Raw genomic sequence first — 26,796 nt, 5'->3', positions numbered from 1 at the left:
CACCCGAGGACATTTTTCCATTTTTTGTTCAGGTAGAGTGGGAGGGAGAGAGAGGAAGAGAGAGAGAGAGAGAAACATCGATGGGAAAGGGACACATCGAGTGGCTGCCACCCGCACAACCCACCAGGGCCGGGGACAAACTGCAACCGAAGTACGTGCCCTTAGCGGGAACCGAACCCGGGTCTCTCAGGACCGCAGGCCGACGCTCTAACCGCTGAGCCACACCGGCCAGGGCCTGATATCTTTTTTACTATGACCTCTCCTTCCTTGATTTCAGATGAAGGTGTGATGGTTAGACATGAGGACGGTGGCTGACGTTCTGTGGGAACGGCTCCCGGGGCGCGTGTGAACTGGCCCACTAACCCACTAACCCACTAACCCACTAACCCACTGACCCACTGACTCTGAGCCTTGGGTCTTTTCCTGGACAAAACTACCGTAGGAAGCAGCAACCATTTATTCAGGAGATTCTAACATCAGAACTTAATTATTTTTTAAAGGATAATCTGCGGACTTTTAGAGGAGCCCAGATACTATGTTATTATTCTACAGAGTGACGAAGTTTTCATCTCCAAGGGCTTACATTTATTCTCAAAATGAGAAAAAGTATTAAAACTTTGTGAAGCCGTTCAATTCCAAAGGTACCTTAAGCATTCGTCTTTTAGAGTTTATGTTTAAAACTAGTTGCTATTAAGCAAACTAGATATCCTGGTTCTTGTTACACTCAGTATGGTTTATATTTTAGTTTTACTTGTCAACTTATTAGTGCCTAGTTATTATGGCTTGGCGCTTTTCTCTTCTGATGTGGTACAATTGAAACATATTCGCATGAATTAAGCAAACAACACACCCTATCACCTCTCCCTTGGTGGCTGGAAATCTAGGACAGCAATGGGGAGCTGACCACACCCATCCCGGGCCCTGAGCACCCCTGGGGTGAGTATGACCGAAAGACCGAAATCCTTAATGGTTCCAGCTAATGATGTTTTTCTCCGTGTTTTGGTTACAGACAGGGAAAAGGAGAAGCCTTCTGAAAAATAGCATTTTTTTTTTTTTCTTTAAAGAAGGACTTTGCCAGCAATTAGCTATCAATTTGTCTAAGAGGCTGAGTTATTTTTCCATTTTGCTCTTCGGAAAATATTTACAGCATGACGTGTTTTATTTGGTCTCTGAAAGACTGAATCTGAAAGTACAAAACAATAATTTCCACTTGTTCGAGTTCCTGGGTCTTCAAATTTATGTATTTAGGTAAGCCAAATATCTGTGTCATTGTCTATGTGGAATACTTTTTTTTTTTTTTCTTGGCATAACGCAAATGCTTTAAATCTTGTTCTTTTGGATCGCTGATCCCAACTTCTGGCGGCCAGATGTTTCATAAATTAAAAAAAATATATATTGTTTGAAGAATTCAAAACTGCTTATTTAAAAATAATATGCACTGATGTGCGATATTTGTTAATTATGTACTTTAGCTTTTCATGTAGTTATATCTTGATTCTCCAACAAAATTGTTAGTTTTTTGATCCAGGGATATTAAATTTTTTTGCATTATTCCCATACCTAGTGAGGACTCATTTTGTGTCTCACCTCATCAAACAGTGAAATAAGTAATTTCAGGATCTCATCACTTAACCCAGTGTGAACCAAACATTCCTAGTGGCATCTGCCCATGTCAAATCCAGCTCAAGGCATCTGGGAAAATCTGACTTTCTGAATAGGATTATATAGGAGATGAAGGAACTTTGTTGATTATCCCAGATGCCTCTGCAGTCATCTTGCGAGTCAGTACGGCGGGAAAGCAGAAGGAGGTGAAAGACTATCATTTTGAAGATGAGTGAACAAATCACATGTTGGGAACCATTTCCTGCATCAAAATCATATTTCCTTTAGCTCATTGCTTTAGCCAATTCTAGATTCCCTATAAAGCTGCTGTAAGCTTTTTGCTTCTATCACCAAAAATTACCAATGGAACTTCTAGAAATTGTTCTTATCTTTTTTTTTTCCCCAGGAATAGAGTTTAAAAATGTTCAACAGTGGAACAGTATCTACTGTCATGACGACTTACCAACTCAACGTTGTCCTCCGTGAGTTTGTAGTCGTAGGAGTAAGGATACAGCATCATCTGGGAGTACGAATGGATGGTCAGGTATGCTTTGATGGAAGACAGGTTCTTGCGGATGAAATTAGCCAGGGCCTTGGTCTCTTTTTCAGACTCTGCAGAAGGTCCACAGTAAGTCTCATCACAGGGGCTTCGAGAGGCTCCAATTTCTGGAAAAACATAGATTGTTGTTAATGGCAAATGGTCATCTACTAAGTTCTCACAGGGCATGTTTCAAACTTTAAAATAAGTGGTTTCAGAGTACTTATAACCATCCTCACATATGTATACATTATAAAATATGTATACATTTCATCACAAGACCAGGGTGATATGTTTTTAAGCTGACTGGGTAACCCGGCTGGTGTTGCTCAGTGGCTGAGCGTCGATCCATGCACCAAGAGGTCGCTGGTTTGATTCCCGGTCAGGACACATGCCCAGGCTGTGGGCCCGATCCCTAAGGGGGGCATGCAGGAGGCCACCAATCAATGTTCTCTCTCATTGATGTTTCTATCTCCTTCTCCCTCTCCCTTCCTCTCTTTTTTAAAAAAAACAATAAAGAAAAAAAAACAACAACTTTAAGCTGACTTGGTAACAAGTTGCATGTGAAATCAGCAATGTTTTCCTTAGTAGTGTTATACAGTGAGATCAATATAGTGTAAGAAAATTAATAGTACGGGACAAAGTAATTTCTATAAGAAATTTTCATATTATTGTAATCATTTTCTGAGTGTCAAGTCACAAAATTACAATTTTATTTAAATAACCATTCGATGCCCTGGCCGGTTTGGCTCAGTGGTTAGAGCATCGGCCTGCGGTCCGGAGAGACCCGGGTTCAGTTCCCGCTAAGGGCATGTACCTCGGTTGCAGTTTGTCCCCGGCCCTGGTTGGTCGTGCGGGTGGCAGCCACTCGATGTGTCCCTTCACGTCGATGTTTCTCTCTCTCTCTCTCCCTCTCTCTCCCTCCAACTCTATCTGTGCAAAAAATGGAAAAATGTCCTCGGGTGAGGATAAAAAATAAATAAGTAAATAAATAAATAAATAACCATTCGATGATGGTCTCCTCTAGACTGTACGTTTCGCAAGGAGAAGGATTATGACTGGTGCATTCAGTCTTACGCTTGCGGCTCCTAGCACAGCTGGGAACACAGTAGAACTCACGGTATCTTCTTACTGACTGAAGAAATAAACTTGATTGTCTCTGCTTTCACAAGTTAGGACTCTAAACTATGAAATCTTGTACTTTTTTGTTTTCGTTTTAGACACGATTGTGTTCCCTATGTTAATGTTCCTCCTATGCGTCTCAGCAGATACAGGCGAAGTGGTCAGCCCGATACTTACTGCACCAACCAGCATCGAAGTTTCTGTTGGGGTCTGTGCCGAAGCATTTCGTTCCGGCGTAGGTGGAGCGGGTCTTTCTCCACATTCGGTTCTGAAAGTGGATTCTGTGGTTAGAACAAGGAGCAGAGGAGGTGGCTGGGCTTCATTTGCTTAGTGCCTCTCAATATGGGTTCATCTACCTTGGTCCAGGTGTAGACGTAGCCGTCAATATTGACCACAGGCAAGACGTAGAAGTCCAGCTTCTCGAGAAATTCTGTCATGTGGATCTCACGCCCGTAGGTGCGGACAGCCTGTGTGTGGATTACGAAGCAGAATTTCAGGAAAAAATTGAGGTGCGTGACGCTGCTAAAATTAGCATAGACTGGATGAATGTTCACTTTGCTAATGAAGGCAATGTCCCTTTCTGAGGTAAATATTTTTAATATTTAAAAAGCAGTGAGCAAACTATTACTGATAGTTTGGTTTAAAATAGTTGTTTCTAATTCTTCTCTGTTTCCAGGATACTCTATTTCATCTCAACGTAGCCCACATAATCATTATTTTTATTTTAACTTTTTACTTTAAAGATGAACAAAGATGTACCGAAATTAAAGACTTTTAAAGAACACATAGACTCGTCAGGCCGGTGTGGCTCAGTGGCTGAACATCGACCCTGCACAAAGAGGTCGCTGGTTTGATTCCCGGTCAGAGCACATGCCCAGGTTGTGGGCCTGATCCCCAGTGGGGGGCATGCAGGAGACGGTCAGTCGATGTTCTCTCTAATTAATGTTTCTATCTCTCTCTCCCTCTCCCTTCTTCTCTGAAGTCAATAAAGAAAAAAAATTAAAAAAATAAAAGAACACATAGACTCACTTTCTTTGCAATAATAACTACAGTAGCTTTCCTTCAAAGTTAGGATACACGGGTACGGGCCATTTTAGTAAGTGAGGGATGAGTATGGGTGGCTATGCATACTTCTCCTAACATCATCTAGAAATTTACTTAATTTCTATGAAACCTCCTGTAGATGGTCTCTCCAGAGGGTCCATCGTGGAAGGAGAACGAGAAACTCTTCCACTGTAGATCGGGCTTGCACTGATGAATTTTGGGGAGCCTCTCATTGAGGCTCTCAGCTGCACAGGATGGGACTCTTCTTCCTACTCTTCTTTCTTGAGAAGGGAACTCTGTTAAGGGGCTGGACTAGCTCTCCGTGCCAAGTAATGTGGACACTTTTCTATGAATGAAGACCCCATGCCCATTTATTATGTTCTTTTAGTCACAATCCCTCAGCCAAGAATTACTTTAAACTTAAACTTAACTCTTCCCTTGGCTTGCTTAAGTAGACTTTGGGATATTAAGGTTTCTATGTATTAATAGTTTGTATATACTCTTTGTGATGCTCTGCATGTATGTTCGTCATAAAAGCATGGGATAAAGCATGGGCTTTCGAGGCTGGGAGATAGGGTACCATGTGTTTTTAGTGGCCTATGGCTGGAGATAACCGAAGTGATGATGGAAGATCTTTCCTTCGAGAGGACAGATGTTGCGACATCCACTGAAGTCAAATGGTGCCAGTTGGATACATAACACATCTAGAAACCAAACCCATACAAGTAGACACAGAAGTGCTTCACGGAAAAGAAATTATATTGTATATAATACTGTTCATATTTATGTATACTGATTTTTTAAAAATAGAGTGGGAGGAAAGGAGGGAGAAAGAGAGAGAGAGAGAAGCATCGATGTGAGAGAGACACATTGATTGACTGCCTCCCACAGGACCCTGGCCAGGACCAGGGATCAAACCCACAACCCAGGTTTATGCCCTTGACCGGGAATGGAACCCATGACTCTCTGGTCTGTGGACCGACGCTCTAACCACTGCGTAACCAGCCAGGGCTTCTTATATTTTAAAATACTTTAATATTATAAATCTTGAATTTTGAAATAACTTTAGACTTATAGAAGAATTGCAAGTATGAGGAGTTCCCCTGTACCCTCCACTCACCTTTCCCTACTGCTCCTATTAATATAACCATGGTATGGTGATCAAAGTGATACACTTCGGTACAATACTATAAACTACAGGCATTACTAGATTCACCAGTTCTTCTACTAATGTCCTTTTATGTTCTAGGACCCCACACCGCTTGTGGCTGTCATGTCTGCGTGCTCTCCTCTTATCTGTGACAGTTCCTGAGCCTTTTTTTGTCTCTGTGACTTTGACCTTACTGTTGAATAGCACTGGCCTGGTTATTTTGCAGAAGGTCCCTCAGTTGGACTTCTCTGTTTTTAAAACATGTTTTTATTGATTTTTCTTCGAGAGAAAGAAAGGAGAGAGAGAGACAGAAACATCGATCGGTTGCCTCGTGCATGCCCCATTCTGGGGATCGAGTTGGCACCCGGGCATGTGCCCTGACCGGGAATCCTATCAGGACCTCTCAGTCCATGGGATGATGCTCAATTCACTGAGCCACACTGGCTGGGCTGATATTTTTTAAATAATTAGAGAGGGGTTATGTATTTTGGGGAAGAATACTGCAAAGATTATGTGTCTTTTCAGTGCATAACATCAGAGGTACATTGTATTGGTCATGTCTCATACTGGTGATGTCAACCTTGATCGCTTGGTTAAGGCAGTTGCTGCTAGGTTTCTCCTCTGTAAATTTGGCATTGATAATTTGGTACATACTTTTGAGACTGCAAATATTCTATTTCTCTCTAAACTCATACTCCCTGATTTTTGCACCCATCATTGATTTACCTGAAATGATTATTACTGTGGGGTTCTAATGGTGAATTTCTATGTTGCTAATTGATTGTACATCTGTTGGATGTAATTCTGTAAGAAAGACTTGCTCCTTCTTTCCTTTTTTATTTTCTTATTTAATCATCTATTTATATCAATACGGGCTCATGGATATTTTAAAATTGTAGTTTGTAAAGGACTTTTACATATATCTTATCACTAAGGAATAAAAGCAGTACTAATTACAGTAGGGACCACTCTGTACTGTTTTCTTTTATTCTGAAGCACGTAATGATTATTATCCAGGAGGTAATGATCAAATTAGTGTTTATCCACAATCATTAACTTTTACCCACTCTATTACCTATTAGTCTCTCCACCAAAGGTGGGTGTGGAAATGCAGATGAGTGAAATTCAGGTAAATACAGTTTGCTCACTGTTTTTATTTTAAATCTTGCCTTATGCAGGTCTCTTGGTGGGAGGTGAAACTAATACCCCAAATGGGAACTTGAAATTATGTTGTTTTTTTTTTCTGTTATTATTCTCTTTTATTATAGCTAGATGATAAGGAATGGATTGAAGTGAAATAACACTTTCTACTTCCCTCTGCCCCGAATCACTTTACACACTGACCTCTCTCACAAACCACTGGCAGAAGGCCGGGGAGATCCACTCTCGGGCATGGAAGCCGCAGTCCATGAAGATGGCAGGCTTGTTGGGTCCAGGTTTGCCAACCTATTGCAAACAAAGGAAAACGATGACTCATCACACTTAGGGTTTAACATTCACTAGGCTTCTGAGCTGTGGACTCGACAGGTGAAACTCGACAGCGGAAGAGATCGATCCCATGATTCAATGAAAGCGTCATATTCGCACAGTACGCTCTTGCCTCGAGTCACCCAGTGTTTGAGCTGAAGGCTTACATGGCTGTTTATTATTTTTATTACGCTTGACAAGCTCATATTTTCAGAAGATGCTTGATTACCCTGCTTAATTGCCCTCATGTGAAGGCTATTTCCAGCTGCTCTTATTAGGTGACATGACCAAAGCAACAGGATGCATAATTAGAAGTAACCGCGATTGTGGCGAATCTTGTAAGAATTTTTCCTTCTCTCCCCCTTATTCCTTATCTTTTTATTTCCTTCATTAGAAGTACCTGACTGAATGGCATTAGACGATGACAGGAAGAAATGGTTAATATGCTTTATATTGGTGTCTGATAGACATGAAGTTTATGAACCTCTTTAGCAGATGGATTTGCAAACAACATCTGGGAGAAAAGCCTTTCATCAAGGTCGATGATCCTTGATGTTGCTTAGAGGAATGTGGTTAAATTTATAGGACAACCGTCCTATTGCATTTCTCCTTTTGAATAAATCAACACAGCGGTTTAAAAATCCACGTATGATAAAAGAAGCCGGGAGAGCTGAGTCCCTGGAGGATGTAGGCAAGCAAAGAGCGTTAACGATGTTTGGGGAGAGCACCTCTGTGAAGCAGATGTTGATGGGGTGGCCTCCGTTGACTGAAAGCCCTGGATGTGGCCCGGTCGTGCTTACAAACAATTACCTTGAGGAGGTACATCGTGCGTCCTTCGAAAGTGGTGCCAATGGAGCTGCGGGAGACGAGGTCTGGATTCTCACGGGCAACTTGCTCGGTCCAAGCCTCGATCTACCGAGGGGAACCATGCGGTTAATGCGACATTCATGGCTCAGTTCCCCAGGTCCCGCCCGCCCAACCGATGTGCGCGTCATACCGTTTCCCAGTTGTTGTACTTCTCATAGCTGTGTCCGGCCGCACGGACCTGGCTGTCGAACTGAGCCTCCAGCGTAGATCTCAGATTGTTTATTAAGACCCTGCAAGGAACCAGAAGGGCTTATCGAGAACGTACGTGTATTTCCCAGTAAACACAGGCAGCTCCCAGAGGCGCTGCCTGGGGAGAAGGGACGGTGCCTTCGCCACAGTCACATGTGTTCTCTGGTTGTTCCTCATGCCCTTCAGCCTGAGCTGAGGATCACCCATGGCGACTACATCACTGAGAAGGACACTGGAGAGTGCAAGGCAGGTTCTTCCTGGGCCCGAACCTCACGTTTGGGTGTCCTAGCACCCTGACCTGGAAAAATGCTTTACCCTGGTATCAGGGGCTTCCTAGGTCAGGACCACCCAGAAGAACTCACTGGAGCGCTGTCTGTGGCTTTTCTTCCTGGTGTTAGCACTAAAAGCCCCTTGTCCCAGGGACCTACCCAGCCCCCGCCAAACTGGGACAGGTGGTCACCGGAGATCTTCATGGTTTTGAGGAAAATATCTTGATGGGTGGAAATTCAGAAATATTAACAAGCTAAAGATTTATTAGACAAAAGAATACTGGGTTTAAAGACCCAGTTTCCGCTTGCCTGTCTTCCGACAGTTGAAAGCAATCTAAGGATGGTTCGATAGCAAGGTAATACGCACATTGGTGGTCGAGACTTTGAGGCCTGTTTATTCCCATAAAAGATTGTTCAGGTGAAAGTTTCTATTATCAGGCGCAGTCCTGAGGGTGTGTGTCTGTGACTTGGGTTTCTCTTTGCTGCTTTTGAGTGGAAAGGATGCTCTGAAGGGACACGATTGTATGAGCATTAATGTCCTTAATCACAGCCCTGTGAATATTAGGGACAGAGGCCAGTGTGCAGAAACTTCTGTTAACCACAGTGAAGCCTTGAAATGCTTTATGTGACACACTGAGAATTGCAGCCACACGTCAAAAGTCTGCGTCCCCTCCGGCTGCCCCGAGGGCATTCTGGCGAGGGCGGGCACAGACGTGCCTTCGCTGGGTTAACTTGGGCATGAACTCGCGTCTGTTTAAGGAAGCTGCAATACGTTAATACGAAATGATATTTGCTTCCTAGCAAAAGGCCAATGCTGTCTTAGGTAGATTTTTTTTTTTTTTTAAAGGAAAAGGAGCAGATTTTGAAATTCACTCGATGGAAAGAAAATGTTCTTTGTTAGTGCATTTGTTTCCACGGCTGCCTAAGTGACCGCCAGCGGCACGGACTGGTGGTTTTACACTGGGTGGGTTGGAAGTCCTACACGGGTCTTCTGGGCTGAAATCAGGGCACCAGCAGGGCTGAGTTCCCTTCTGGAGGCTCCAGGGGAGAAGCGGACTTCTCGCCCTTCCCAGCTGCAGGCTCTTTGCTCTGCTCCCTGCGACCCTCTTCCCTCCCAAAGCAGCAGCGGGAGCTGAGTCCTCCTCACATCACGTCCTCGGACCTCCTCCTCCAGCTTCAAGGACCCTGGCATTACCGTGCCCCTACTTGGACAATTCAGGATAATATCCCTATTTTAAGGTCAACTGCTTGGCAACCCCAATTCCACCGACAGCACTAACTCTTCTTTGCCAGTTAACATAACATGTTCAAATGCTGTGGGGATAAGGATGTAGAATTTTGGAGGGACCGGCATTCTGCCCGCTACAGTGAGGGACAATGATGGTCGTAAGTGCTATAATTATAGTCAACCCCTACAATGAATTGTTAAGGGAGAAGGGAGAAGGAAGACATCCCAAATTAGAAATCAATAGATCAGGGTCCCAGTTTTGCCCAAGTCATAAATTAGATTCAGAAAATTAATCTTTGGGCCTTGATTTTATGATTGGTAGAAAGGGAGCATTCGATTAGCTGGTACTTCATGTTCTTTTCAGTTCTAAGAGGCGATGACTTGACTCAAATCCACGGGCCTTGGTTATTTGCATAGATGTCTTACAAGGTTTGTGGAAAAAAATTAAACCATGGTCAAGTTGCTAGTTACCATTTTCATAAAATCCGGGAAAACACGGAGAAAACTAATGTGCAGACTAGAGGTAGTTTAGGAAAATGATTTTAAAATATAACGACAAACAAACAGAAACCTTGAAAACTTAAAAAAAAAATTTTAAGCCAGAAGAAAATGCTAAGAGAACAGCTACATTCCAAGATCATCAAACTGAAACACAGCAAATCGTGCCCAAGAAGGATGAACCGCTCTGAACAAATGACAAGACTAAACTCCAGGAGGAAACAGTAAATATCTATTTTCACTTTAACAGGATTTTCCATGGTCAGCGAGCATCTGGGTCTCTTGGCTTCTTAGCGGGTGCCCGGAGCACCAAATCATCAGTTAATTGCTCCCAGGCATCCCACAGCCTCCGTACTTCCCTGGATATTTGTGTCTCAGACCATAACCATGGAGACGGTCCCTGATCTATCGGGGACCAGCTCGGAGTGGAGGGGCCTCCCACAGTGTTCCCTGCCCTTGCTCCTGCACCCAGTCCTCAAATGCAAATTATTCAGGAGGATCCGTGACCGTGTCGGCATTGTGTTTTGTTTAGTACAAAGACATTTTGTTCGTGTTATTACTATGTTAAATATTAAACATTTTCATCCATAACCAGGACAAGGAAGCATAAAAAAATTATCTTAAAGATGACGCCTAAGAGTAAAAGTCTCATCCAGTACTTGCAGAACAGCCTCCGAATGAGGTTGAAATGCGGAGCTGCCTTTTGCCTGAAGGTGGGGGATTGACCTCAAATGATCTTTCCAGCCCTGGGATTATTTGATTTTATTAGATTTAGGAGAAAGCACTACTTTAGCTATATTACAAAATATTATTACTAAATAATGAGCCTCTATGTGAGGAGATTAAAACAATGCCTCTTAATATAATAGAGACTGCATTACAGCTCCAAAATACCGAGGCATGTGCACTATTTTATATTTTTATATGTTCCTTTTATAGTGCTATCCAACTTCTTTTTTTTTTAAAAAAAGTGCAGGCAAATGAGATAATAGAGACTCCCAACAAAGCAAGGAATACAGTGCCTGAGAAGGTAGAGTATTTGCTCAGTTCCTGGACTATGCGTCCCCTGCTATTGAAGAACACGGCTGTGTACCCACTGGTCTCCGAGGACCCCTTCCTGTGGAAATCCGAAATATGCAGAAGAATGATATTATAGGCCGTTAGCAACCATCAGCCTGTCCCCAGAGTGGAGATTAGCACCGTCCGATTCCTAGTCTTTTTGTATCTAAGGGTGCAACACAAGCATTTAAAAAGAGTCATTTTTCTGGGTACACACATTGTGAATCTTTTCCCATGGTAACTCGGGATCTAATTAAAGCTGCCAAATGATACAACTCTTGGCGAAGAGGGTTGGAACCATCGAGACATCTGGAAAGCTAATGTGGTAGGACTTGCTGGGTAGCTGGCTCCTGCTGTATACAAACAACTGCAGATTCCTGCCGGCAGGAAATCGTCTGAAGTCTAACACGGTAACAATGGGGTGCACTAGGGCTGCTGGCAGCCCCGGAAGGGTTTCGTTGGTGTGCTTCTCCGGGGTGTCGAGGGACTTATTATTATTTAATATTTAAAAAGTGATGTGCTCCACAGTGAACGGAGAAGCAAAAATTAACAAGATCTTAATCCTTAGGGAGCGTCCCGTGTTCTAGCCGAAAGTTCACCCGCTAAAGAAACACGTGCATTTTCCACCTGCTGCAAGGAGATGGGTGTGTGTTTAGAAGCCGTTTTGCTACTTTGGGACATGTGTCGAGTTAGACATCATTCCGGTGGCCAGTCACCGATCTTCCTTTTCTCTTAAAAAATTATGAAGAGACTGTCATCTTGTTTACTGTTACCGAAGGCCTCCGCGGGCTAGGAATTTAGAAGTCTTTCCTAGTGTCCTAATAAGGGCAAAATGTCACAAACATGAACCTTCGTGACAGTGTGAAAGTTACTGTGTTATATCTTTGTTTTAAAAAGGCAGCCCGTTCTTAAGGTCAGATTTTGACTTCCCACAGGCCGAAGCAGATAGCTAAGCTATGTGAAGCATGGTAATGGGGTTAAACATAACAATTTCTGCTGACCTTTAAAAATGTTATAACCTCCCTCTTGGTGCAGTTCTAAAGTACAGCAGCATGCTTAGCAGTGGAGGCCTTGGGTGCAATTTATTTACGTATTGTTTCATTTATCTTCACAACAGCCCTGAGAGAGCGGCGCCACACCCTCATTTTCTACAGAAGGAAACTGAAGCTCAGAAAGGTTAAGCAAATTGTCCCAAGTCCCACAGCCGGGAGGCTGCAGGGCCAGGGTCTGAATCCAGTTTGCTGTTTTTCAGGACTTTTACCTGTTGGATTATGTGGCATCACTGCTGATGCAGGTCTAGACGTTACAAGTGAAAATTCTGACACGTTCAGTAGTGTCAATACTGTTCTATACATTTAAGACGCGAAAAACAAGACCCTTTCCGTTAAAATGATGCAGGCCACCTTTTCTCAAAATACGATGAAGACTTGGGGGAATTGTTGGACAGACGTTTGAATGTTCAGGACTGGAGCCTGAGACTGTCCCATGCTGACCCACTCCCTGGCAGACGAACTGTGCTTTGGACTAAAGCTTCATTTTCTCCTTCCTTCTAGTGTAAGTGCCTCCTGGTCAACATGCTGTCTCCCTGTTCTGAGCCTTAGCATAGTGTGCTCTCTACCTAGAGTATGGTTTGTTCTGGTCTTTGTCTGCTAATTCCTGCCCATCTTTCAGTTCTCAGCTGAAGCCTCATTTCTAAGGGTGGCGCTTTTTTTTTTTTTTTTTTTATAATTTATATTGAAATTTTTTGTGTGATATTGGTTAATAAAATTGTCAAGGTGTTACGTGTACAAATCTGTAATACATCATGTGTATATTGTATTGTGTGTTCACTATCCCAAGTCAAGTCTCCTTCCTCACCATTTATCCCCCCTTTACCTTCTTCTCCCCCGCCCCGCACCCCCTTTCCCTCCGGTAATCACCCTACTGCTGTCTGTCTATGTCTATGAGTTCTTTTTTTAAATTTGCCTAATCCTTTCACCTTTTTTACCCAGCCCCTGAACCCTTCCCCTCTGACAGCTGTCAGTCTGTTTTCTGTATCTATGGGTCCGTATGTATTTTGTTGTTAATTTATTTTGTTCGTTAGATTCTACATAGAAGTGAAATTTGGTACTTGCTTTCTCTCACTGGTTTATTTCACTTAGCATAATACTCTCCAGGTCCACCCATGCTGTTATAAAAGGTAAGATTTCCTTCTTTTTTATGACTGAGTAGTATTCCATTGTGCAAACATACCATGGCTTTTTTATCCGCTCATCTACTGATGGGCACTTGGGCTGCTTCCGAATCTTGGCTCCTGTAAATAGTGCTGCAATGGACATAGGGGTGTATATATCCTTTCAAATTAGTGTTTTGGTTTCTTTGGATATATTTCTGGAAGTGGGATGGCTGGGTTATAAGGCAGTTCCTTTCTTAATGTTTTGAGGTAAGTCCATAATGTTTTCCACAGTGGCTGCACCAATTTGCATTCCCACCAACAGTGCACCGGGATTCCCTTTTCTCCACACCCTCATCAACACTTGTTGTTTGTTGATATATTGATGATAGTTATTCTGACAGTTGAGAGGTGATACGTCATTGTGGTTTTAATTTGCATCTCTCTGATGATTAGTGACATTGAGCATCTTTTCATATATTTATTGGCCATCTGCATGTCATCTTTGGAGAAGTGTCTATTCGGGTCCTTTGCCTATTTTTAAATTAGGTTGTTTGGTTTTTTTTTTTGGTGTTGAGTTGTATAAATTCTTTATAAATTTTGTTTATTAACCCCTTATTAGATGTATCATTGGTCAATATAGTCTCCTATTCAGTGGTTTGTCTTGTCATTTTGTAGATTGTTTCCTTTGCTGTGCAAAATATTTTTAGTTTGATGTAGTCCATTTTGTTTGTTTTTTTTCTTTTGTTTCCCTTGCCTGAGGTAATATATCAGAAAATAATATTGCTACAAGAAATGTTTGAGTTTTTACTGCTTATGTTATCTTCTTGGATTTTTATGGTTTTGAGTCTAACATTTAAGTCTTTAATCCATTCTGGGCTCTCTATTCTGTTGCAGGCTACTGTTTTTATGCCAGTACTATACTGTTTTGATTATTGTAGGCTTGTAGTATAGTTTTATATCAGCTAGCCTCCAACTTGGTTCCTTTTTTTTTCAAGATTGCTGTGGCTATTCAGGTTCTTTTGTGGATCCCTATAAATTTTTTGAATATTTTTTCTATATTCATGAAATATGCCATTGGTATCTTGATAGAAATTGCATTGAATTTGTAGATTGCTTTGTGTAGTATGGACATGATATTAACTCTTCTTATTCATGAACACAATGTTTGCTTCCAATTATTTGTATGTTGTTAAATTTCTTTGTTCAATGTCAAATTTTCTAAGTACAGCTCTTTTACATCCTTGGTTAAATTTATTCCTAGGTAATTTATGTTTTGATGTGATTATAAATGGGATTGTTTTCTTGGTTTCCTTTCCTGATAGTTCATTACAGGTGTATAAAATGCAACTTATTTCTGAATGCTTATTTTGTATTCTGTTACTTTCCTAAATTTATTTATCAGTTCTAATAGTTGTTTTGGTGGAATTTTTAGGGATCTCTCTCTATAGTATCATGTATATATATATAATGATTATTTTACTTGTTTCTTTCCAATTTGGATGCCTTTTATTTTTTCTTCTTATCTGATTGCTGTGGATAGGATTTACAGTACTAAGTTGAGTAAGAGTGTGGTGAAAATAGACATTCCTATCTTGTTCCCAATCTTAAGGGAAATGATGGTAGTTCTTGCCCATTGAATACGATGCTGGCTGTTGATTTGTCATATACAGCCTTTATTATGTTGAGGTATGTTCCCTCTGTTCTTTCTATACAGAGAGGTTTTATTATAAATGGGTGCTTGATTATATGCAATATTTTTTCTGCATCTATTGATATGATCATGTGATTTTTATTCTTCATTTTGTTTATGTGCTGTATCACATTTATTGATTTGTGGATATTCTACCAAAGTCAAATCCCCAGAATAAATCCTACTTGATTATGGTATATGATTTTCTTAATGTATTGCTGGATCTAGTTTGCTAATAGTTTGTTGAATATTTTCGCATCTATGTTCATCAGGGATATTGGTCTATAATTTTATTTCTTTGTAGTGTTTTTATCTGGTTTTGGGATTAGGATAATGCTGGTCTTGTAAAAAGAGTTTGGAAGACTTCCTTCCCCTTGAAATTTTTGGAATAGTTTGAGGACCATAGGTGTCAGTTCTTCTTTGAATGTTTGGTAAAATTCACTTGAAAAGCTATCCAGTTTCAGGACTTTTGTTTGTTGGGAGTTTTTTGATTACTTCTTTAATTTCATTAGTTGTTACCTGTTTATTCAAATTTTCTGATTCTTCCTGATTCAATTTTGGAAGATTATATGTTTCTAGGAATCTATCCATTATTCCAGATTGTCCAATTAATTGTTCATAATATTTTCTTATAATATTTTGTATTTCCTTGGTGTCAGTGGTTACTTCTTTTATTTCTGATTTTATTTGCTGCTTTTAAGATTCTCTCTTTGTCTATAACCTTTGCCATTTTAATTATAATGTGTCTTGGTGTGGGCCTCTTTTGGTTCATCTTGTTTAGGATTCTTTGTACTTCTGTTACTTATATGTCTTTTTTATTTATCATATTAGAAAAGTTTTCAGTCATTATTTTTTCAAATAAGTTATCGATCCCTTGCTTTCTTTTTCTTCCTTCTGGTATCCCTATGATGCAGATGTTGTTACACTTGATGTTGTACTAAGGGCCCCTTAAAATCTGGTAAATTGCCTGCCTTTATTTCATTTAACTCTGTTTCTGGAGATTTCTCTTGTTCTTTTATCTGTGGTATGTTTCTTTGTTTCCCCATTTTGGCTGCTTCTTTGTATTTGTTTCTATTTATTAGGTAGATTTGTTATGAGTTCCAGTCTTGGTAGTGTGGCCTTATGTTGTAGGTGTCCTGTGGGACCTAGTAGTGCTATCTCCTTGGTCACCTGATCTCCTGGATCCTCCAGGAATGTTTTTTATGTGGATTACATAAGCCCTCCTGTTGTAATTGAGTCTTGATTTCTATTAGTCTATTTGTGCATGGGGTCAACCCTCAGGCTGGCTGATCATGAGAAGTGACCTGTACCTCAGTGTACAATGTATTATGCAGGTGCTGACCACACAAAGCAGAAGTCATCTCAGCAGGGTCTGGTGCCTGCCAGATCTCCCTTTAGATGTACCACTTATGAAGCTAATTGGATCCTGCTCTGATGTTATATGAAGCTGGCCACTGGGTGTGTTGTCCTGGGGCCTTTTGGGAGGGACTCTGATACAGGCCAATGTCTGATGCCATCTGTGACTGGCCCTGCACAACCTGTTTGAAGCTACAAAGCTATCCACAGTTTGTGGCTGCCTCTGCTGGGCCTGGGTGTGTGGGGGAAGGACTAAGCTGCACAACAAGGCCAGCTTTTACCAGCACAGGCCTGGGGGTAGTTCAGCAAAAGTCCCAAGGTACCCCGAGATCAGCTTCTGTCTGCCTCCACTTTTTGGCTGCCTGTTGCTTTCAGTCACTGCAAGAGCCTCTGGTGGTACTCAAATTGCACGCGCTATGTTCTCAGTGAGTCACCAGGTAGGAGTGAATGGTGTTCACCAGACTGATACAGGTTCAAACTTCGTGCCAGTGCTGGGTCTGAAGCCACTCAGCAAATGCCCCAGGATATACCAAATATATCTGCCACTGCTAGGCGCTCACACGCCTTCTTGGGGGGTGCGGTCTCAGGGAGCTGTTAAATTTTATCAGGCCCCAAAAGAACAAAATTTGGTCCTCTGAAGGGAGGGCTCTGCACTGCTTGAGTGTGTAGGGGACAAATGGCCCCTGTCACGCAACTCAGTTTGTTCAAGAGTCTGATCTCAGCAGGGCAGGGCCACCTGGAGTTGGGAGGATGGGTCTAGTGGATCTCCCAGGAGAGGGAGGTGCCAGTCAGGCTTCAGGGAGAGTGGCTGCTGCTGCAGAGCCACATAACTCAGTCACTGACACCCCTGAGTCTGCCCAGATCTCTACACCCCTGCCCAGGCAGCTGAGTACTCAGCAGGGAGCAAGCTCTGCAGGGTAGGGCCACAGGGAGTCCAGAGGGCGAGGCTATTGCTTTCCCCCAGGCTGATGCCATATGGAGGGGCGTGCTCCACCCAAAGAAGAGAGTGTGTACTGTGTGGGAGAGGGACTCAACACAGGTGTCCTGGCGGCTGTCCTTCAGCTCTCTACCCAGAGTCACAAACTCAGGTGTTTCCTCCCATGACTCTACTCTCTCAATGCTGAAGCCCAGGGTGAGCGGCTGCAAACAAAACTTGTACATTGGCCCTTTAAGAGGCACCTGTGTCTCTAGTGGATTCCTGTCTCTCCCTGGTGGACAGAACCCCTGCTGATTGTCACAGCCAGATGTGTGGGTGTCTCTTCCTGGTTCTGGTGCTCTTGGGGAGCCCAACGTGGGGTTGAGACCACATGCTTCTCAGAGGGACCTTTTGCAGCTGAGCTATCCCTCCAGAATCTCAGCTGCTTCCTGTGGGGGTGGGGCCAATCTTTTTGCATCTCTGCGCTTCCTTCCAGTCTCCATGTGGCTTCTTCTGTAAATCCTCGGTTATAAGACTTCTCTTCAGCTAGTCTTCAGTTGGTTATTTATGTTGATTATTCTAGATTTTAGTTGTAATTCCAGTGTGGTCCTGGGAGGAGGTGACTGTAATATCCACCTATACTGCCACCATCTTGGCTCTTAGAAAATCAGGGGGGTCCTTTCTAGCACCTAGACTTGATCTATCTCCCAGCTTCTTGAGCTCTTTGCTCTTCTTGACAGCTATTACACATTATTGAAATTCTTATTTATTGTCTGGTTTCCTCAGAAGTGAGTGGGGTGATCTCTGTCCTTGCGGGTACTTGGTATATGGAGGCACTCACTATTTGTTGGATGGACAAATGGACAACGACCTCTACTTAGGAGGACAGGCTCATCCTAAAAAGCTTAGGTGAACCAGTGTGCTATTTCAGGAAAGGAGGCAGCGTACGACCGCTTAGCCAACTCTACTCTGGGCCTTGGGAGAACCACTTTGCTTTTATTCAGTCCTCTGTCCACGCCTCTCCTACCATTAGAGATAGTCGTGGGCCTTGGCGGACAAAGGACAGAAACACCACCCGGTCTGACTCTAGTCTGGTCCTGTTGTGAGTCATGACTAGCTCTCCTGGCTCATAACAGATTGGGCTGCTCACCTAAAAAAGGAGACTTGATATGATTTGGGGCTAAATGTGTGTCTAGCTGATAATAGAGTGTCAGTTGGTTTGACCTGTAGTCTAATTATCACTTACAAACCAGTAGCAGGTCAGATTTCTGACTGAAGATTTGGGGTTCAAGAAGCAAAACCATTTTTACTGGAGCCATAACTAAATGCAAAATCTACCAGGCCAGAAGTCTCAGGATTTGGAATCCAGGACCAGCTCTGCCATGACCCGGGGGAGCCATGGTCCTGGTCTTATTTTTACCCTCCCAGAGTTATTCAGATGCTTAGATGAAAGCTTACATGAGAGAGAATTTTAAAAGCTATAAAATATAAACTTACTCATATTGTAGTTCATTTTGCTCCAGAAAGTCTGTCACAGTGGAAACATCTTCTGACTTAACGCGGAAGTCAACGGTACTGTGAGGCTGGATCTGGGCGACAGAATCCGGTTTCCAGAAGTCGATCTGCAGAAGGAATAAGATACATTGTATCGGACACCTATAATCTAATGGGGGGGTTGTCACTGGCAAGCTCACTATTGCTCTACTCCACTGAATTATTTTCAAGCTCAAATTATTCATGAAATCTTAGAGAGATATTCGTTGAGTAAATAAGAATAAATATGAGTTGTGACCAAGCAGTTAGACGTCAGTAAAAATGTCTATATGTATTTTCATAGCCCTAATTGATTATCAAGAAGCATGAAGGACATACACTTATTACCCAGAATGCTAGTTAATTGCAGTGTTCTATAGCTACTCTTTTCTATTTATTGATTTTCAGGAGCAAGTGCTAGCTGGAGCAGCAATGTTTGTGGTAATGGATAAATGTGCCGAATGAGTAACTAGAGCCACAGAATTTAATACAGAGAAATTGAGCTTTCCTTTCTGGTTTTTAATGGATTTATTATATAAGGAACTCAGTGTCGTACATGTCACAGTAATGTGTAGACCCAGGAGCATTCCTGACCTGAGGAGGATGAATAAGGTAAGAAAAATGTATCTTTCTACAGTGGTCGTCTAGGTACCACGGCCAGAAACAAAATACTCTCGAGGATCCAGTAATGTACTGACATTTTCATTTGTTCAATTATTCATCAACTGTTATTGAAGATCTGCTGTGTGCTAGGCTCTGTACCTGAGACTATAATGAGCAAATACAATAGTGAGCAAATCAAACATGGCTTCTGTCCTTGTGAGGAGTATTTTAGAGAAAGTATGCACACAAATAACAAGATGATGTATCTGGTGTTCTGATAATTTTCTTTGTGGGTGTGTGGCAAAATTATTTTCCATGGCAAAATAATGACCAAGTACATGCTGTATCCTGTAGGCATCTGTTTTCCTGTTCCTTCCTTGAGCTGAGTAAAGGCCTAGAAGCTTGAGGTGAGCCCAACCGTGGTCCTTCTCTACCTCTGTGTCTTGCACAATCCCTGCTTCGATGTTTGCAAGCTAGTCTCAGGCTGGAGATGTGACAGGCGGAGATACTTAGGACCATTGCTTAGAAACTTGGAAGGGAGTTTAGGCAGTCTCAGAGGTTACTGGGAACTGGCGAGGTAAAATATTAAGAGGACTCAGTTTTAGACACATCTATGTAAAATCCAATAGCCTATATCTTGTCCTGGCAATCTTCAAACCACTGTAGGTGTCCAGTGGGTGCTGAGTCCTAAGTCAGGGTCACAGGGAATGTCAGCGACTGGGAGGCAGGGACATGGGAATTACATCACAAGGGATTTCGGAAGAAGAAGGGTAAGTGTGGTTGTCACTCAGGGGTTGACAGGAGAGAGGAGTGATGATTGATAAGGGCTGGCGACAGCATGGGACCCAGCTGGTGAAAGATGAGAGGGTGAGGATGAGGTGTTAACAGGCAGTGGAGGAGATAGTAAAGGATGTAAGGACGGAGGAAATAAGGGAAATGCCACTTGGCCAGCATTACACAGAGAAGAGCAAAGCAGACACGCCCATTGTAGGAAAAAGCATATTTTAAAAACTTAACTCTGAATTTGTGTTTCTAATAAATGCTTGTCATTCTAGGGTGGGATGGGAGAGGGAGATGTATTTTCATAGACACAGAAGTTTAGAACTGGTCAAGAACAACAAGTCCTCCAAGTATCTGTAGCAAGTTGGCAGCACCCCACCCATACTAAGGCTGGGACCTACTGGCCTGTGTAGGGGTTGCTCACGGCCAAGATCTGCATTTCTGTGCTTGGGCGCTATTTCCCAGGGATTGGAAAAGGCCAAGCTAACAGTTCAAGGTAGGCCGGAGGGGCCAAGGAAGTGACTCTTCTCAGAGAAGTGCTCAATCTTGACCCCGGAAGTGGTTGTCGAAACACTCCAAGTCCCTCGCTTCTCAAGTGAGATGATCCTGAAGCCTGTGGTTTGCCCCTCTTCTGAGAGTCTCTCTGTAGAACTACGCTCTAGTCACCCTCTGTGGTAACTGGCTAACAGGGACCCGCCGTTGGCTTCTCTGCGTCACCCCCCACTTCTGTATCAGTGCTTCTTGAACTTTCCCAATAACATATTTGCCCACAAGTCTTGTCTGAGAGTCCGCTCTGCAATCACCTATATTAAGATGTAGCTTTTCATCAGAGCAGTAGATGCTGGCACAGTGTCCTTGGTGATGGTTCAAACACAATCTCGAGAACATCTAGTACCACTTCAGAACACCCTAATTATCTTACGGAGAGTTTTATTTTTGTCAGTAAGTTGACAGTCGCCTTCCCTGCTCTGCTAACCCCTTGCCCATTTTTCTTGGCTCTGCCAAATGTTGCAGGGGGTAAGGGGAGGAATAGATCTATGATCCTGCAGTAAGAATGATAGAGTCTTTAAAACACGGTGGAGGGATCTCATAAATATATAAGACAGAAGGCTTGCAGACCTAACCTGATGTTCCTTGTTTTAGTTGGACATGGAGAAACCGTTCAGCAAACCTACCCACATCCAACACTGTGGAACCCTGCAAGTATGATGCGGATTTATTACACTAAAGTTACTCCCCGGTGCTTAGGAGAAATGCAGCCAATAATCAAGAGCAACACATAGCCATATAGATATTTGCCAATGCATCAAGTATGGATACAAATGTTGAACTCAAGTTATTAACACAAGGAGATAAATATAAATATAAATTTCAGTAATTACCAGTAATTGCGAATGAGATTATGTTTCAAGTATGGAAATGGAGTAAAACATATAATATAAGATGTGGGAAATTGAATCATAAATTAAGACATTATACAACTGAAGTGATAAAGTTATAACCCAGGAAACGGAGTGACAAAGAATGATAAGGAACATTTGTTGGAAGATAAATTAATATCTTTAAGTGATAGCACTGTGGAATGTCAACTTCATCAACAGCTGGATAGTAACTAAAGACTCCTTCCTACAACATATCACAAAACTAAAGCAACAGTAAGATAAAGTGTGTCCACTACTTTATCTCAAGTAAATTCTTTATCTTAAATTCTGTTGGGAATAAAATGGGCATTTGAAAGCATATTGGTGTTGAGGATCTCTGGCTCTCCACAGACTCACACACATTTGTTACTTTACATTGCGTTAGACTTTAGGTTGAACATCTAACAGAACCTCCACTCATCTTGGCGGGGTTCTCCTTTCTTACTGGGCGTGGCAGTGACTTCTGTTCTAGGCCCGATTCCAAGGCGGGCCTTACGCAGCCTGACGGGAGTTACGAGAACATCGGAAGACTGTAACCAGGTTACTCTAGGCATAGGTAAACATGTACCTTAAACTAGAGAAGCAGGATTAAAAGTATAGAGAAAAGACAGCAGAGTTTATGGTGATGTCACCAATAGAAGAAAAAGTGCTACCCCGACTGCAAGGAGATAAAATAAAATCCTTACAACACAATTACAGATGAAAAGGGGGGCAGCTAGAGGCCAGTGTGGTCACAGGTCTCTCCACTACATTTAACGTTGAAAAGGACATGTTCAAAAGGGAGGAAGGACACGTGGCCAAGGATGAATACAAAGACTAGATGCCCTTGTAGTGATCTTATCAGGAAGGCTATAGCCCAGAATGTGCTGTACTTGCAAGACTGCTAAGGAGAATAAAATCTTTTTTCTTAAATTATTTTTTATTGATTTTTAGAGAAAGAGGAAGGGAGAGGGAGAGAGAGAGATGGAAACATCGATGAGAGAAAACATCGATTGGCCACCTCCTGCATGCCCCCCACTGGGGATCGGGCCCACAACCTGGGCATGTGCCCTGACCGGGAATTGAACCAGCGACTCTTGGTGCAGGGTCAATGCTCAACCACTGAGCCACACTGACTGGGCTAGAATATCTTTTGTAATCATGTTGGAAATAAAATGAATAAAGGAGCCCTGGCCGGTTTGGCTCAGCGGTTAGAGCGTTGGCCTGCGGTACAGAGAGACCCAGGTTCGGTTCCTGCTAAGGGCATGTACCTCGGTTGCAGTTTGTCCCCGGCCCTGGTTGGTCGTGCGGGTGGCAGCCACTCTATGTGTCCCTTCACGTCGATGTTTCTCTCTCTCTCTCTTCCTCTCTCTCCCTCCCACTCTATCTGAACAAAAAATGTCCTCGGGTGAGGATTAAAAAAAAAAAATGAATAAAGAAGAAATAAGCAACCCCACTGCTTGGAGCTAAAGCACTGTGTTTGGAGCTAGAAGAGAGAAAGTAGTCTTTTTAAATTCTGTTGCTCTGTTGTTTTCAAGGAGTTAACACTCTCTCTTGTTTCTTCTTTTTATACTGAGAGATGCAGTGAACAGAAAGACTTTCTCACATTATAATTTTAGTAAAAATCACCCTCGTTGGAAAGAGAACGAGGGGATAATTCTGGCCGTGTAAAGTGCCTTCCAATTCCCGGATGTAACGAACACTTGCATAGTTCTTATTAGATACATTCCTTCTAAGTCCTTGACTTACATGAATTCTTTCAAATCTCACAACAACCCTATAAGGTAAATACTATTATGCGGCTCATTTGATTAACAAAACAGTTGAGACCTAGAGAGGGGGGTTCAAGGAGCACCCAGCAAGGTTGAACCCAGACGGCCGTCCCCTGACCACCATAAAATGCTGCGTTGTAGGCGACTAAAGAAGTATTGGCATTGTGACTGCAGCACTGTCCCGGGACCGTGGAGGGACCGGAGCTTGAAGGGATCACTGACGCGAGCAGGGGCAAGTCTTGGATTTCATAAGGAGAAAAACAGGTGAACCCCAGAAGCAGGAGCTCCTGGGGCCTGGCGTGGATTCCGGCAAAGCCGCAGAGGAAACTGGAAGCAGATGGGTTTTGAATGCGCAGGGAAGGAAGCTGTGATCCCTGGGAGCCAGCATGGTTTAAAGCAAGACACAGTCAGGCCCAATTAATTTCATCTTATTGTTGGAAGAGATCAGCCCGGATGCTGGATCTGGATCTCAGCAAAGCATTTGACCAGGTATCTTCGTTTATAGGCTTCTTTACAAGCGGAAGCGCAGCTTTATCTGCAGGGAACACCCAGTAACATGGGTAGCTGAGCAAACTCATCCACGCAGAGTTGGCTACTGAATCACGTTCAGTGCTTAGCACTGCAGCTGGCACATAGGAGAGTATCAAATGAATAACCCATGAAGGAGGCTTCTAGTTCTGGGTGGAAGCCGGATTTACTTAGTATTTTTCTTTATAAGTGACAAAGATAAAAGTCGAGAAGGCATACTTATCAAACTTGCTGGTGATACAAAGTTAGGGAGAAGAATTATTGCTCTGGATGACTGAATTTAGGTTTCAGATGATCTCAACATGCTAAACCCAGGCCATCAAGATGAATTTTAGCAGGGTAAATCTGAAATCTTGCAGTTAGGTTAAAAATCAATTATGCAATTACGAAAGAAAGAATATCTTATTTGAGGGTGATTCATGTGTGAGAAAAAAATAACCTAATGGGTTTTGATTGGTCGTAGGTTTACCATGAGCTAAGAGTATTCAATAACTGCTCAAGATGCTAAAAAGAATCTTGGGCCCCATTAATAAATGTCAGCTTTACAAATGAAGGTAGGCGATGGTCCTGCAGTAGGTATTAATCAGAGCACACCTGGAGGTGCATTGTCAATTTGGAGAGCTACATTAAAAGAAAAAAATATATACATATATATTTTTTGCTCAGAAAGCTTGAGCAATATTCAGAGGTGACCAGAATGATCAAGTGTCTGTAAACCAGTGCTAAGAGAAACGATGGAAGGCCTGGAAAAGATACATCTTCTAGATAAGACAATATTTGGCTCAGCTCGCTCCAAGTTAGAGAAGGAAGGTTTCAGCTTCACATAGCAATTAGAGTGGTTTTTAAGGCTAATGGGCTACTGTGAAAAGCAGTATTGTTACTGTCCCTAGAAGTTTTATTAGGGTTAGCAACCAGGGATGCCGGGGAGGAAATTCCAGATCTGAATGGAAGGCTGGAATAGATGACTTTATATTATCTTTTAAATATTTCTTTTTCTTTATTGAATTTAGAGAGAGAGGAAGGGAGAGGGAGAGAGAGATAGAAACATCGATGAGAAAGAACATTGATTGGCCCCCTCCTGCACGCCCCCCACTGGGGATGGGACCCACAACCTGGGCATGTGCCCTGCCAGGAATCAAACTGGCAACCTCTTGGTGCAGGGGTCAGTGCTCAACCACTGAGCCACACTGGCCAGGCTACATTATCTTTTAATTCTAAGCTTTTGAATCTGCTTCACGTTAGGACACTGTCAACCTTCCTTCTCTCCACACACTTTAAAAGGTACAAAATCTATAGAAAGAAAAATAGCGGGTTAGATAGATGGATAGACATTTAGGAGCTAGTAGAATCTTTTGGTTTATATATTCTTGAAGAAACGGCTTTGGCTTAAGTGAACTGTCTGTGATCAGCAACAGCCTCCCGCCATACCATATGCATCATTAAAAATGCCTGTTTTATCCTGCGTTCAGTGGAGTTTTAAAAAAGTAGCATGAAGATTTTGGTTTCTTGAAAGTAAAAAGAAAACATGGACATCCCTCATGTCTTTTTACCTTCTTCTTGCCTCCCTACCCCCATGTCATATTACTAAGAGGGCCTGAATCAAGGTCATGAAAACTCAAACTATTTGATTTGGAATGAAAGAGAATCAAAGAGAACAGATGATACATGGGATGTGGAAATAAATTTCAAGTTGGACGAAAGCCCAGTTTTTCAGTAATATTGAAGTTCATCATTTTTCTTTCCTTTTTTTCCTTAGAAGGGAAATGACTGCACATTAGATGTTCTATGACCTTTGTGAAGTTCCAACTCACCCAGTTGTCATGCTCTGTCAGCTCTTAAAAAAGTTACTTTGGATTTATAATACTATGGGGCTTATGCCATCGAATTTAGGTAGAAAAAAGAGGTAGGTGGCATTAAATGTTTTTCAAGTTTAAATTTCTTGCTATAAAAATGCTATAGTTAATATTTTATGTCATCCTTCCTTTGATGGAATCACAGTGCAGGCTAAGCTTTTAGGGTGACTGTGAAGCAAAACTATGGTGCAGAATTGCTATTTACCTGGCTGATGCTGGCCAACTCATGGAGCAAGTTGATGTGATCTTCATCTTCAACAGTGACGCGGAACACCTTCTCGCTAAGGGCGAGATAGCAGAAGGAGGAGGTACAATTTTAAACTGGGTAATGCATTCAAATGTTGGGGCCAGCAAGGAAGAAAGACTGGCTCATTTAAGGAGTCATTTACTTACCCTTCGAAGTGCTCACCGGAATGGTGAGCAGAGGCTAAGGCTGCAGCAACGAGAAGCAAGAAGGCCAACATGGTGCCTGACTAGGTTTTTTGGGTATGTTTCGCCTGCTTTTATAATCCAGGGTGTTCTTTGCTTTTTTCCTTCTGATTGCAGATAGGCACTATCATATGCTGATTAATGTTTTTCCTGGCGTGGCTGCCGTGCTGGCTGTGCAAAGCCTGGGAGGAAATCTCTCCCCACACCTGTGGGCACAGAACAAACACTCTCAGCTTCAACCTGTGTAATTCGGATGTCACACCTTGAACAGCCTGCAGGTAATGAGTCTTACATAAAATCTATTGTGTAGTCTCTTTTTAAATGTTGAATTGACAATCGCATATAACAAATCCTACAGACTTTTTATTATTTGTCTAATTTTATACAATTATCACAATGTCTTGGTTATTATACTACATAGTAAGTCTTAAGGTAATATAGTATGTAAGTCCTTTAGCTTTGTTCCTTTAGATTGTTTTGGCTATTCAAAGTACTTTACATTTAAATATATATATGTATATGTATATATGTATATATAAAAATTGGTCAATTTCTATGAAAAATTCTGCTGGAATTTTTTTTTTATCCTCACCCAAGGACACTTTTTGCATTCATCTTCAGATAGCGCGAGAGGGAGACAGGGAGGAAGAGAGAGAGAAACATCGATGTGAAAGGGACACATCGACTGGTTGCCACCCACACAACCCCAATCAGGGCCGGGGACAAACTGCAACCGAGGTACATGCCC

General features: G+C 42.3%; 1 protein-coding gene across 1 annotated transcript in view; it reads right to left on the bottom strand.

Annotated features, from left to right (window-relative positions):
* The window catches only part of CPB1 (carboxypeptidase B1), a 38,766-nt gene extending 12,683 nt beyond the window's left edge, over positions 1–26,083 (bottom strand). The window contains exons 1-9 of the mRNA XM_036243439.1: positions 26,013–26,083; positions 25,825–25,900; positions 18,648–18,772; positions 7,921–8,020; positions 7,734–7,835; positions 6,801–6,902; positions 3,619–3,729; positions 3,440–3,530; positions 2,066–2,268 (exon numbers count right to left, since the gene is read on the bottom strand). Of these exons, the coding sequence (XP_036099332.1) occupies positions 2,066–2,268; positions 3,440–3,530; positions 3,619–3,729; positions 6,801–6,902; positions 7,734–7,835; positions 7,921–8,020; positions 18,648–18,772; positions 25,825–25,900; positions 26,013–26,083 (981 nt within the window). The remainder of the gene's footprint in view (positions 1–2,065; positions 2,269–3,439; positions 3,531–3,618; positions 3,730–6,800; positions 6,903–7,733; positions 7,836–7,920; positions 8,021–18,647; positions 18,773–25,824; positions 25,901–26,012) is intronic.
* Positions 26,084–26,796: the final 713 nt, after the last annotated feature.

This window comes from Molossus molossus, unplaced genomic scaffold, assembly GCF_014108415.1.
Source record: "Molossus molossus isolate mMolMol1 unplaced genomic scaffold, mMolMol1.p scaffold_m16_p_5, whole genome shotgun sequence".
NCBI lineage: Eukaryota > Metazoa > Chordata > Mammalia > Chiroptera > Molossidae > Molossus > Molossus molossus.
The sequence above is the reverse complement of the archived record's forward strand: the minus strand, read 5'-3'. Positions and strand labels throughout refer to the sequence as shown.